Source organism: Armigeres subalbatus, chromosome 3, assembly GCF_024139115.2.
Source record: "Armigeres subalbatus isolate Guangzhou_Male chromosome 3, GZ_Asu_2, whole genome shotgun sequence".
Classification (NCBI taxonomy): domain Eukaryota; kingdom Metazoa; phylum Arthropoda; class Insecta; order Diptera; family Culicidae; genus Armigeres; species Armigeres subalbatus.
This window is the reverse complement of record NC_085141.1, coordinates 169,310,130-169,324,593: the sequence shown is the minus strand read 5'-3', so window position 1 is coordinate 169,324,593 and position 14,464 is coordinate 169,310,130. Positions and strand designations below refer to the sequence as shown.

General features: G+C 40.3%; 1 protein-coding gene across 3 annotated transcripts in view; it reads left to right on the top strand.

The window, feature by feature from the left end:
- LOC134226174 (acetylcholine receptor subunit alpha-like 1) overlaps positions 1–10,236 on the top strand; it is a 265,216-nt gene extending 254,980 nt beyond the window's left edge. For all 3 annotated transcript variants that reach the window (XM_062706772.1, XM_062706770.1, XM_062706773.1), the window contains one exon: positions 9,282–10,236. In XM_062706772.1, coding sequence (XP_062562756.1) covers positions 9,282–9,485 — 204 coding nt within the window. In that variant the 3' untranslated portion in view covers positions 9,486–10,236. The remainder of the gene's footprint in view (positions 1–9,281) is intronic.
- The last annotated feature ends 4,228 nt before the right edge of the window (positions 10,237–14,464 follow it).

Below are 14,464 nucleotides of genomic sequence, written 5' to 3'. Positions count from 1 at the left end.
GTCCGTCAAGATGCTCCCATCCTTATCCCTGCGGCACGAAGCCTTTGCGGGATGCGTTGAGCTTCTGATAGAACTTGCGTGTTTCTTGAGAACAGCACAGCTGTTCCATCTACTTGCACTCCACTTCTTCCAGGCGGCGTTTCTTCTCCTGAAAAAGGCGGGTCTGCTGTCTCCGCTTCCGTTTATAACGTTCCACGTTCTGCTGGGTACCTTGCTGCAGCGCGACCGCCCGCGCTTCGTCCTTCCAATCGGAACCAATCGTTCCGTCGACTACGCCCCATATACCCGACGTTGTTCTCCACTACGTCGTTAATGGCTGCTTTGACTGTATTCCAGCAGTCCTCAAGAGGGGCCCCATCGAGGTCACCATCTTCCAGCAACGCATGTCATTTCGCTTTCGCTTCCGCAGATTCTGCGAACCCGGACTAATGCAAGAACTTTTTGAAACAGCCACGTTCAGACAACACCTGTGTTAGGTGCAAGTTGATCTGACCATGTCTGTTAACCTAACTCGACACATCCGGAATTAGAAATACGATCGACTCTGCTGCTTGAGTCTCCTTCAATAATGGAGCTTTGGAGTTGACGCAGGTAATGCGTTGCACCTCGCACCCTTGGCGGTCAATGCCGAAATGTTGATGGTTGATCGGGCGAAGAAATGTGCGCTGCCGCACCACGCCACCGCTACCGATAGATTTTGGCGTTACGCCGCCGTGAACAGTTTTCTGTCACGCCGTTGTTCTTAAATAGTCCACGCCGATTAAAATTAGTAAAGTCCTCCGAATCTTCCTTGGAATTTCCATAGATTTTTTATTGATTCAATGGTTCATCAAAGCATCTCGTTGAAATTACAGAAAATTTTCCACTTCAATCAATGATTTCGTTCCATACATTCTTTTTTACTTTGAAAAGCTTTCCCTAAAACTGAGAAGGACTTCCAGAGAAAATTCCAAAGAATTTCCTTCAAAATATTCTCGTTGAACTCCCGAGTAAATTTCGGTGGAAATTCTGAAGAATTTAAGTGCATATTCCGGTAAAAAAATCCCAAGAAAATTTCCAAAAAAAAACCCATGAACATATAAAAAAATATCCGGTTACATTTCGAACAATTTCTTTTTGAAACTCTAAAGAATTTCTAATAGAAATTTCCGTGGAAATTTGCAAGGCCTTTTCTTTGAAATCAAGTTTCAGAACGAATAAGACAAACAGCTCTTAATCTAATTTGGCGGAGAGTTGCTTTGCCGAATATGTCATTTGGCAGAACAAACCATTAGGTACTTAAAAATCCATCTGGCTGAAAGTCATTTGGTAGAAAATGTCATTTTGCGGAAATAGACCTACGGCCGAAAATGAGGTTTGATTGAACCGATCATTTGGCCAAAAGGTGTCAATATTTTTACCATATGACCGGTCAGCTATTGACATAATCTGCCGAATTTTTTTACAGCCAAACGACGTTTTCGGCCAAACGACCACTGTAGCCAAATGACATTTTCCGCCAAATGATCTGTTGTGACAAACGGCTAAATTACTAGTTTTTCTCTTCCGGTCGTATGTCACTTTTAGACAAATGAAATTTTCGGCCAAACCATGTTTGGCCTAATAGCCATTTCGGCCAAACAATCAATTCTACCAAGTGGAATCCGGCTGGTCAACTTACGCCTCAATGTGTTACTCGACCCAGTTGCTTTCGAACAAATGGCTTTCCCTTGACTGAATTTCGATCAATCAAGGAAAGTCACTTGATCGAAAGCCACAATGCCGAAAATTGTTTGATCGAATATGTCATTCCGCCATTCAAACCATTAGGCAGAAACCCATCTGACCATAAATGTAATGTGGCGGAAAAGGACAATTGGGCATTTGCCCGAAATGGTCGTTTGGTTGAAGAAAGCATGTAGGCGAAAATGCCGTTTGGCTGAAATGATTGTTTGTTAGAAAGGACCATTCGGCTTAAAACTTCTTTTTGCTGAAATGGACATACGGCATAAAATGACGTTCGACTGAATTGGCAATAAAAAAACTTTTGGTCGAATAGGTCATTTAGCCAGCATGGTCGATTGGCAGAAAAGGCAATTGCCTTTGGCAAAAAGGTTCAACAACGGATCAATAATTTATTTCCGACCAGAGCAGCAGCAAGTGACATTTGGCCAAATTACCGTTTGCCAAAATTAGTTACAAAAAAGCAAACGGCCTTTTCGGCCAAATTAACTGTTCTGCCGTATATCACTGTCGGGTATGTAAATGACATTTTCGGCCAAACGGTTTTCGACCTAATAACCATTTGGGCCAAAGACTTAATTTGGCCAAATGGATTTCGGCTAGATGACTTCTGGCTTGAAGTGTTATTCGGCCAATTAGCTGTTTCTAAGAACGCTGATCAGACTGTTGTTGGAAATTTTGCTTACCATTCGCGTTTCAAATACTCGAACTACGTACTTCATCCTATCCATCGTCGAGTCGCTTTGACTAAAGTGCCAAGCAGAATGTATATGAGGCCCAAAACAAAGTGGACCCAATTGCGAGTATCTTATTCAAGTATCACATCTACTACAGTGATGGCGAGAAAGCGGAGCATGCAGTTGGTTTCATAGTGCTTGAAAAGCAGCAGCGTCGAATCATTAGCATTATGGGCAAGTTTTCTAATGCATTACACACCAACCTACGACAAACCCCATGATGTAAGGGACGAGATTTATGAACATCTAAAACCTATACAGCGAATGCCAAAAGCCCGATGTGAAATTCATCATCGGTGACACAAATACATAGATCGGAATGAGAGTATTGTTTCCCCAGTCGTTAAAAGAAGCTCGCAACTACCATCAAATGTTTACCCTGTAAAAAATCTTTGTTAAATTCCGGAAAAACAACTTGCGAACTCATCGTCTGTTTGTCGACCTTAAGGCATCCGGTTCGATCGTGAAGTTAGATGGATTGCCTTCTCTAATCTGCTATAAACATACTTCTGGAAGACCCAATTCAAAGATCGCGTGTGCGAAGAAACGGAACTTTTATTAGCAAGCCTTATGGAACGTACACACGGTCAAGCAGTTTGACCAACATTGACTCCACCTCTCGTTTATTCAAACATCCATCAAGTTTTAGCAACAGCGACACGAACAATCAATTTATTCGACCAACAATATCACACACGAACGACCGAAGTGCCAACTTGAGCACCAACCATCAAAAAATATATGAGGGTTTGTGCAACTTCACTACAAATGCTCAAACATGTTCGGCGAACATTGACTCCACCCCCGACAACTCAAACCAAAATCAAACCGTTTTAATTTTTTCCAACCGAGCCGCCAACTGTCAAATGGTTGTTCGAACAACTTCACACACGTTCAAACAAAGCAGCAACCGAAGCGTTTTCTGGGGGCGGAGTCAATGTTCGTCAAACTGCTTGACTGGTGTGTACGTTGCATTACATGCTTTTTGGTTTTGCAGATGGCTTCGACATCATTGATGTAGATTACAGAGCAGTGGAAGAGGCCTTCGTGCCTTCAAACGGGAGTTTGCCTTGTGCGGTGCTGCAGCAATCTCACCCACGCTGAAATTTTCCCATCTAATAACTGCTCCCATTCACCGTCACACGCACCGTTTTAAGCTCTGATCAGGGGTCACCGCCCTTGGAGTAGTGACTCCGATGCTACCAATTGGAAATTCAACATACATTTAACCATCTTCAATAAAAACTGCGGCAAGTCCGTTGCGAGTGCCACTGCTAGCTGTAGCGCTTAGTCATGATCCAGTCTACTGTTTTGTAGCTGCCCAATGCATAGCAAGCATTTGGGTATAAGCATACAACCACCACTCAGACTATGAACCTTTCCACCGATTCGTTTAACTTCTAGTTAAAATTTGACAGTTGGATGGTTACTTCTCGGTGGTTAAAAATAACCCTGCTCCGGAGCATGTTTAGATTTGACAGTTCGATAGTTAAACTTTGTTCGCGAGAAAATTGGCGCCAAATCCATTTGCTCCAAATAACTTTCAATATGTCAATACTCAAATGGGTCGGAGTTAAATTTTAACGACGATGGGAAAACGACCATCGAACTGTCAAATTTACACTAAAAGTTAAACGAATCTGTGGAACGGATAACAGCCTTAGTGACCAGATTCTATATTCGTTAGACCTGTGCGCCGACCCACTTTGAACCGGTGGCGGCGTGAACGCTTTCGGGTTGGAAACATTCTCGACATCCTGGGCAAAGTGTATCCATTGTACTTGCCACACAAGATACATTCTCATGCAATGACGGGCATAGCAAAGCTTTCAATTAATAACTGAGGAAATTCTAATAGAACACTAAGTTGAAAAGCAGGATAAGTTCCAGTTGGGATTTAGAGCCATTGAAGAAGAAGAAGAAGATTATTCATTCCTTAGAACTTCTGGATAAGGGAATCCCTCTCCTCACAATTTCAAAGGAATTTTTGTAGAAGCAGTTTAGGAGTCCTGTAGAAGGGATTCCCCTGAATACAAGGCGAAGAATTTTCCTATAATTCATAGAAAAAGATTTCCTCATACTTCGTGAGGGAGAAATTCACCAGAGTTATTAAAGCGAGAATGAACTAGAATTTCTAGGAGGAGGTGAGGATCCTCGTAAGATAAATTCCTTAAGTAGGAATTAATCTTGATTTCTGGGGGTGGGGGGAATTCCACAGAATTCGTGCGAAAGGAATGGCTCTGATCATTTGGAGGGCGATTCCCCAAATTTCCTGAATAGTAATGCGGAGAATTTCTGTAGAAGGAATTCTTGTAGGAGAAATATTTATTTATTTATTTTTATTTATTTAATAATAATCGTCATCTGACATCTGATACATCAATGACTATAAGGATAAAAAAGTCCCTAAATTTAATTATTATACAAACATGGATCAAATGTACCCATTATACAGCAGTCAGTATACATATGTAAGATTGTAAGAATATTCCACGATTCTGAATAACGAGTTCTTTGAACTCCTGAAGGAATACCTGGAAAAGGGAATACCTGGGTTGAGGGGGGAGGGGTTTGCTGCAGTTCTTTAGATTTTGTGGTGGAGTAATTCCTCATAATTCCCGAACTCCTCAGGATGGAAAACCCTGAATGATTTGTAATTCAGTTTCCTAGAGTTCATGGAAACGCAATTTCCTAGAGAAATTGTTCAGAATTCAAGAAACTCAATTGTCTCCAGGGGGCAAAATTTCCTGAAATCCTTGGAGGAAGGATTCCCAATATTTTTTGAAGGGACAAATAATCAGTACTCCTGGGTTGAAATTCCTAGAGAAGGTATATCCCTGTATTTTTGACATATGAGTTTCCCAGAATTCCCAAAGAAGAAATTTCGCAGCTTTTCTGGGAAGGGATTTTCTCAGAATTGTAGAATCCAAAATTCTTAACTAAGCAATTCCTCAAAATTCTTATTGTGGGAATTCTCCTACAGTCTCTTTGCAGAAAAAATCGCTGGTGGCGGAGTTCTTAGAGTTCCAAGAGAAGAAATTTGCCAGTATGGGTTAGCTAAAATAGTACCAGGAGGATTTCTTTGTTTGATACTAGTTATGTAAAAAGGTGCTCACTAATTTCTCTTGCTCTTTTATAAGTGAAATGGCTCAACGGTGCTTTTCTTATTGCCAGAAATGCTATGCTGATCATGACACATTATATTATGTCATCAGTTACAAAATCAGATCTCCTTAAAAACGATAGCATATCTGGCAAATTAGTGGCGTAGGGAGAAAATTTCGTTGTTGGGCAGGGGAGGGACTTCTGTATTGAGCTCGGTTAAGCAACTAAGAATTATGTTTTTGACCGACTTTGTGTTCCACATCGAAGTAAAATATAAAGGGCAACAGATCGTTTTACAATTTTAAGATAATTTAATTAGAAAGACTCATCCTACCTATATAGAAAAATATGCATTCCAGTTCATACAAGAATTGCCTGAAGTATAGGCCTTGAGCCCCTTGAGAGCTGTTTGCTTTTTAATTCGTTTATGCTCATTGTGGTCCATAGAATTGAATTGGATGAGCGTTCAACATTTTTTGCATTACAGTTTATCCAGTTTAGGCCTGTAATTGAACATGCTCTCAAAAATTATTTTATTCCAGGTCCTCCGAGAATTTTCTTGAGTATACGCCCTATTGGCTGTTAGATCTTTCCAAAAAATGGTTTATGTTCTGTGTGATCCATGTAATCAAATTGAATAAGCCTTAAACAAGAAGTCAAATAATATTTGATCCATATGATCACTAACAGCATGTTCATTTCTAGAAGAAGTGAATATAGCAATATAGCATGTTTCATTAAAAAAAGTTTATAGATCCTTCATTACCCGTATAGACCTTGAAGTCTATACTCCAAGGAATTCTTGGGTTGCCTATTATGGAACACATGTTGAAGGTATGTCCAATTTGATACATGAATCGCTATGAATATTGATATATGGACTGGGAGATATTAGTCTACGCTCCAGATATTAATCCCAAACTCCAGGAAATTCTTGGAAGTCTTAAAACATGTCACGATAACATATTTAATTAATTAATTTTATTTGAGTTCTTGGATTGCTATAATTGTGTATTATATTTAAAAGAATTCAAAGATCAATTAAGCGAAAAACAAGTACACTGAATTCGGTTGTTACACGATTTACATTTTCTCAATTTTGCACTCATCCCAAATGTTTAACGCATTATAACTACCATGTGATCTTTCTTTGAATTATTAAGGATTTCTTGAAACATGTTGCAAAGACTTTGGTGGCAAATTGTAGTCACACGATCAAAATTACGAGCCAAAAAAAGTCGTGTTAAAACAGAATACTGTGTAATTTTAACAAAAAATCTTTTTGCATCTTCCCAATTTTTCAAATGTATAAAGGGTTTAAACGGAATTTTTCTTCTAACAAATTGGGGGAGGAAGGTGAACTCCCGAAACCACCACCAGGCTACGGCACTGAAATTATTTCAACGGCGCGCCCAAAATTAATCGGCAACGCGGTCAAAAAGTTGCAGCGGCGCGCCGATCAAAAATGGTGGTGGCGGCGGCGGCGCTTAAAAATCATCGGAGGGCACGGTGCGGCACAGCTCTATGTAAGGCGGTAAGTGCGGACGTTTGTGACGTCGAAAAAGACTTTTCTGTCGATGTGAACGTTGTAGGTTTGGTTATTCGACTTTTTATTAGATCACTCCATGTGGCCTTATGGATATTTTTGCAGGATAGTCGCAATTCCATCTTCAAGTTCAATTTCAATTCACTGAATCGTAAAATGTCGAGAGAGCGCGCATGATTATAGAAGAATTTTAGCAAAATTATGTTTCTTTCAATGGTTATTGAGCCTGTACCGGAAATACCATCCGTGACCCTATTTTGAAAGCTTCAAGATTCATGAAGCTTGTTATAGAAGTTTAAACAAGATCACCATAAAGCCAGCCACACTCTAACCCAATATGGTCTCGCCCAGTGTGATTTTTATCACCACTATCACTGTCAAAGAACTGCACCAGTAGTAGTCGTCGCAGATCTTCCTCCACAATGTTAATACCATCCGCTAACCGCCATGGACGACCGCATTTTGGAATCCCATCGTCAGTCATCTCGGATAAAGGAAGCTGGTAGGTAACTTACGGATCAAGTAGATCGTCGTCCGGTCAAGTGCCTCGACGCGTGTTACGGTTTATCGTCCGCCGTTTCGTGTGGGGAAGCAAGCCAAAGTATCAGCTCGACGTTTTCTCGGCCGGCCCCGTTATACAGCTGCGTCCAGTCGAACTGTGTCAAGAAAATCATCTCCCGTTAACTAGAACCGCCAACTAACCTGCAAAACATTGCGCCTTCAATTCCGTAGTGCGCCCTGTCGGCGCCCGATCCTTCTGGTGACCCATCGTTCGCTGGCTTTCCATTTCCTGGCATTCCGGTATCTCGCCAGGCCAACGTTTCATCGATCGTCCGGCATTTCGCCCGGCGCAGGCTCCATCGTTCGTCCGGCGTTCCTTCATTACTAGCAAGATCCGAAAACCCCCATAACCTTCACCGACCCTGGGACATTTTTGGTCAAACAGCTGTTTTTGTTAAACGACCATTTCGTTTCCAGTTTCTGTTAAACTGCGCATATTCGCCGTCGCATATCCGGGGGCACCGTGCCTAGTACAGCGGCTGCGGTGCTCCCAATTGGCGGATCGAATATTTCTCCAGCCATCTTCAAGAGACGCTGCGTCTAGCTGCACTTCCGCTGGGAGTGCTACTTCCAGCTACTGCGCGTATCCTTGGGCTAGTCTACCGTCTTGTAGCCGCCTAATGTTTAGCCACGGCTAACAACTCCGACGCGTGTTGTATACTACAACGAGGTAGTGATCGGATTCAATATTCGCACTGCGGTAAGTGCGTACGTTCGTGATGTTACTGTTTGTTCGATGATGTTATGAGTCTTTCATCATATTGGCTCTAACCATGTCGGTAGGGGCTGCGAAATTTGAATTTATCCGGGCACCAGGAACTATCGTGTAGTACTTTTCTAGCGCCACTTCTATTCTAAAGCTATAACCTCAAATATCACCATCATAGTCGATCTCTCCTAGAAAGTTGTAGGTTTGGTTATTCGACTTTTGATTAGATCACTCCATGTGGTCTTATGAATATTTTCGGAGAGTCGCAATTGCATCTTCAGGCCCAATTTCAATTCACTGAATCGTAAAATGTCGAGAGAGCGCGCATGAATATGGTGGAATTTTGGCAAAATTATGTTTCTATCAATGGTTTTTGTGCCTGTACCGGAAATACCATCCGTGACCCTATTTTGCAAACTTTAAGATTCATGAAGCTTGTTATAGAAGTTTAAACAAGATCACAATAAAGCCAGCCACACTCTAACCATGTCCGTAGGACGAGTCCTCCCACTCTATTAGACGAGAAAAGGAAAAAAGCAGCTGGGCTACTCTATGCAACGTTCACGTGGTGGCCAGTTGTCATTGGTTATCATCGACAGACTTGTGGAAGTGCGGGATTGGAACTAGTTAGTGATGACCAGGGATTTGTTGAGACATTTTGTTTGAGACGTATCCCCTTTCATTATTTTTGTTTCGGAGTCAGCTGTTCCGATTTTCACTCCATTTTTATAGGTTACAATCGTTTATCATCGGAAAATGCGAATCCGCCTTTTTAATAGCACATCGCGATACACAGTGCAGTCTCACATTAAAACTAATTTGGTAGTAGACAGTGTTTATGAGTAGTTTCACAATTCTTTAATCTCCTTTTATTTCTTTTTGTTCTCGTTATCCATTACAGATAGAAGAAGACTGGAAATACGTAGCACTTGTCCTGGATCGCCTGTTCCTGTGGATATTCACGATAGCGTGCGTAATGGGTACGGCACTCATCATCCTGCAGGCACCCAGTTTGTACGACAACACCCAACCGATCGACGCCATGTACTCAAAGATCGCCAAGAAGAAGCTGGAGCTGCTCAAAATGGGGAGTGAGAATGTATAGCATCCGCCCGGGTTCGCATCCGCCGTTTGGAAGTACATTCTGAACTGGATGCGAACCCTGGTCAACGAGGATGACCATTAGAGAGAAAATAATCCTCACACAAACTCGCGAGCATACCCCCGAAACTGAATTGAAAGAAAGAATAAAAAAAATGACGGCAGAATGTCGCATCTACCGCCCATCCGAGTCAGAACCCAAGACAAAATCGTGAGAGAGAAACAACAGACAACTTCCGAACAAAAACCAAAGTTACTCCACTCGCATCTCATAGTCAGTGGCAAACGCAAATGTTTCACCGGTGGAGTACAGAACTGCTGACAACTCACCATATTTCCCCGGTCAAATTAATGAAGGGGGGACCTTGTGGCGATGGTGGCCGACGGCAGAAACGGCTGACCTCGTTGCGTGTCTGGACAGATCACTCGGGCGGAACAAGGGGTTTCCTCTGATTCTGCTTTAGCCAATTGCTCAATCCAACCCCCCCGAGAGAACCGGGCACACCATCATCGTCAACGGCAGGCCAACGCCATGCTCAGCGGGACCCATCACGTGAGTCAACAGCGTTATGTACTGATTGTTTCGTTTTTCTGTTTTCCATTTGGTTTTGGTTTTCTCTAGGGAAAAGAATGTCAATAACAATCAAATTAATGTTAATACCGTGTAACAAAGTGTAGTTTTTATTAAAAAGAGGAAAACTTTTTATACGACGAACGATCGGGGCTGGGAGAGGGGTTTCAAAGGAATAAGTTAGTTTTTAAAATAAAGTTTGTTTCAAGATTCGCTTGGTTTTTTTCTAGGCTGAGGACAGTTTCTGTCGTCGACAACGTTGCTGTTGTATATAAGAGAGGCAGTTTTTGGTAATACGTTTGATTTTGGATAACAATAAAAAGCAGTGAAGTAAAAATACGAGTGCAATGTGATTGATACAAATCAGATCTTACGACGTAGCGTAGTTTGTTGATGCAGAATTATGGCAGCAATTTGGTGTACATAAATAAATTTTGTTGGTAATCAATCCTAGTGGAATTTGGTAAGCTAATCTGTAAGATGAAAGTAAGGACAAAACGAACTCTCAAAATAGTTAATATTTTTTATATTATTATCGATAGTAGTGGATGAATTGAAATGATAGTTATTTTTAAGTGAAATTAAAGCGATATAAAGAAGGAATCGAGGTTTAGTTAGAGATTAAATTTGCAAACATTTTTATACACTTACAAAAATAAGAAGAATTAGATTTGGTTTATTTACTGCAAAAAATGGATTGCCGTACTTTCTAGGCCATTAAATTGCGTTAAATGCAGTTTCACTGCTAGACGACGACTAGTTTCCTGCACACTTCCTGGAAATAAAACAAACGGCAGGAAGTCAACTTTCTTTAGCAAACAAAATCAAACGGTAGCGTTTTAAACTATCTAATTTTGGAATTGAAAAGCAAATGCGAAATCTTCCTAACTATGCGCAACGGATGAGCAGCGTCAGAAACAATTTGGATTGAACTGGGAAACGTTGATCAGAAATTAAGCAGAATCGAATTGAAGCAGACTATGTAAAAGAACAATCAGCTTGCACCGGTCTGATAATGAAGTGTCTTATCTACAGGAAATTCTACCAAAATTCCCAATAAGTGAACGCTAAAATACTGCAGCAAAATCCAGTGAGAGCAGCTTGCGAGATTGCTGAAATCTTGCATCTTCGAACTTGGCTGCGACGAACATTCTAGCCAAGCTTCATAGATCGATCGGAAACTTCCTATAATCACTAGATAAATATGACAGAGTAACTGAAAAAAAAAACAAAATTAACAAGCGTGTATGTATTTTATATGACACAATATTACTGGAGGAGGGCAACATTTTTCGTAAACTATAGGTGTATATGTAGTTAGATTTTATATTATTGAATGAATTGAAGTTAAACTAAATCAAGTCATGTGGTAATAAGCAAGTATCCAATAGTACAGCAATCAACTGCTGAGATGTAGTTAAAAATAATTTAATCGTACTAAACCAACGGTAAAAGCTTAAGCCACGAACTTACACATACATTAAAACAAAACAAAGAGTTCAGAAGAGGGGAAAGTGAAATCTCAACGACCTTATAGGACGGTTCGAAGAATTCCAGTCGTAAAACACTCACATCACGTGTATAGAGTTTCTTAATTTGTAGGGAGTAAACGGTAAGTTTTAAGCATCTGCGACAAAATGCGTTCTCCAAACCAAACCAAAAACACTCACTCTTGGTCTTTTTTGCAAGCAAATCAAACGAAAACAACTAGAAAGAAATGCAAGAAACAAAATACTACAAAACAAAATAACTTTAACATACAAAACTGAAACTTCTCATAGTTAACAAGCAAAGTTAGTCCATAGTAGAGAAAGAAATTGATATCTTCGAAACACAGCAGACTACCCCCTGTTATAGACTTTTGTTATTGCCACCCCTCCCTAAAAGTGACACTATGAAGAAAAAGATTTCGGGAAACCGATCCCCTGGCGACTAAAATCCTGTTCCTGGCACCACCCAGAAACACCACCTGAGGAGGTAGTCCCTTTAAACTATTGGCTCCTTAAAGGAACTACCTGCGATGTGCCCTTAATGGCGATCGAATTCTTGCATGGGATAGTGAACGGTTATTTCATGTTGATGTTTGAGTTTGTATTTGGCTTGTTTCAGAAATTGCTGTTATAAATTCGGTTCTGTTTGTCCTAGGCTTACGAAATGGAAGGAGATGAACACATTAGCAAAGATTTGTTCTTGGCAGTAATTTAAGCAGTAAGTAAGAGTAATTTAAGATCGATACATAGCTCATAGTTACACATGATACTGCCCAAATCAAGAGTCGGTTATGTTTCAATCATTCGTCTCAGATAACAATATCACATGAATGGAGTGCTGGTAATTGAGTAGTTTTATGATTTTTATATAAGACACATTGCTTTGAAAGTTTCGACTAAGCTAATAATGGTTGAGATTAATAGGGGAAGGAGGGGCAATATGCCCTAGCTAAGCAAAGACAGCTTTAATGTTTTCAGCTGTAACGATTTTCATGGGTATGTTTACTTTATGTAACAGTTAAACAATGATGCTAGCTGATGCCATTCAAAAATTGTAGAAAATCTCAATCATATTGATAATATTCACATTAAAAAAACCCAGATTAATCCACCTAGCGGTGATGGTGCCTTTCTCGTTCGTTCAAAAGGTTTGGAAAAATCTAAAATAACACTAATATGTGGATTGGTCTCATTTTTCATATTTGTTTACATGCATAAAAAAAATCTCGCCAAACGCAATTTGTTGCAAACAAATCGGATGAGCATAAGAGCAAAACATGGCATTTTATTTTGTAGTTTTAAAATAAGTATTTTCGCCATAACTTTTGACCCATTTGTACGATCCGGCCAAGTTTCTATAGGAAACAATGGGACAAGATTCTGCGTCGAATGCAATCTGATGCGAGAGACCTGAAAAGCACACATATTGCACATCAATCACAATAACTTATATATGACCCGATTCAGTCACAATATGGTTACTGCAACCAGATTTGTTGAACTTGTGTTGCTTGGGGAATAGATGAAGTATAAGTGCTAAAAAAGTGAGCTAGATTTTTTGAACTATTTTTCAACAATAAATAGTAATTTTACCATAATTTCTAAGCCCATAGTCCGGTCTGGCCAATTTTCAATAAGAATCAATGAGACATTCTGCGTCGAATGCAACTTGTTGTGAGCAAATCGGTTAAGGATAAGTGCCCGAAAAATGAGTGACATTTCTTACGCGATTTTTTCGTATGAATTTGTATTTTGGCCATAATTTTCGATCCCATAGTCCGATCTAGCCAATTTCAAATAGGAAATAATGGGACAGGATTCTGCGTCGAATGCAACTTGTTGCAAGCAAATCGGTTGAGGATAAGTGTCCGAAAAATGAGTGACATTTCTTACGCGATTTTTTCGTACGAATTTGTATTTTGGCCATAACTCTCGATGCCATAGTCCGCTCTGGCCAATTTCAAATAGGAAACAATGGTACAGGATTCTGCGTCGAATGCAACTTGTTGCAATCAAATCGGTTGAGGATAAGTGCCCGAAAAATGAGTGACATTTCTTACGCAATTTTTTCGTATGAATTTGTATTTTGGCCATAACTCTCGATCCCATAGTCCGATCTGGCCAATTTCAAATAGGAAACAATGGGACAGGATTCTGCGTCGAATGCAACTTGTTGCAAGCAAATCGGTTGAGGATAAGTGCCCGAAAAATGAGTGACATTTTTTACGCGATTTTTTTGTATGAATTTGTATTTTGGCCATAACTCTCGATCCCATAGTCCGATCTGGCCAATTTCAAATAGGAAACAATGGGACAGGATTCTGCGTCGAATGTATTTTGTCGCGAGCAAATCGGTTGAGGATAAATGCCCGAAAAATGAGTGACATTTTTTACGCGATTTTTTTGTATGAATTTGTATTTTGGCCATAACTCTCGATCCCATAGTCCGATCTGGCCAATTTCAAATAGGAAACAATGGGACAGGATTCCGCGTCGAATGCAACTTGTTGCGAGTAAATCGGTTGAAGATAAGTGCCCGAAAAATGAGTGACATTTTTTACGTGATTTTTTTGAATGAATTTGTATTTTGGCCATAACTTTCGATCCCATAGTTCGATCTGGCCAATTTCAAATAGGAAACAATGGGACAGGATTCTGCGTCGAATTCAACTTGTTGCGAGCAAATCGGTTGAGGGTAAGTGCCCGAAAAATGAGTGACATTTTTTACGCGATTTTTTCGTATGAATTTGTATTTTGGCCATAACTCTCGATCCCATAGTCCGATCTGGCCAATTTCAAATAGGAAACAATGGGACAGGATTCTGCGTCGAATGCAACTTGTTGCGAGCAAATCGGTTGAGGATAAGTGCCCGAAAAATGAGTGACATTTTTTGAGTAGTTTTGCGCACACACACACACACA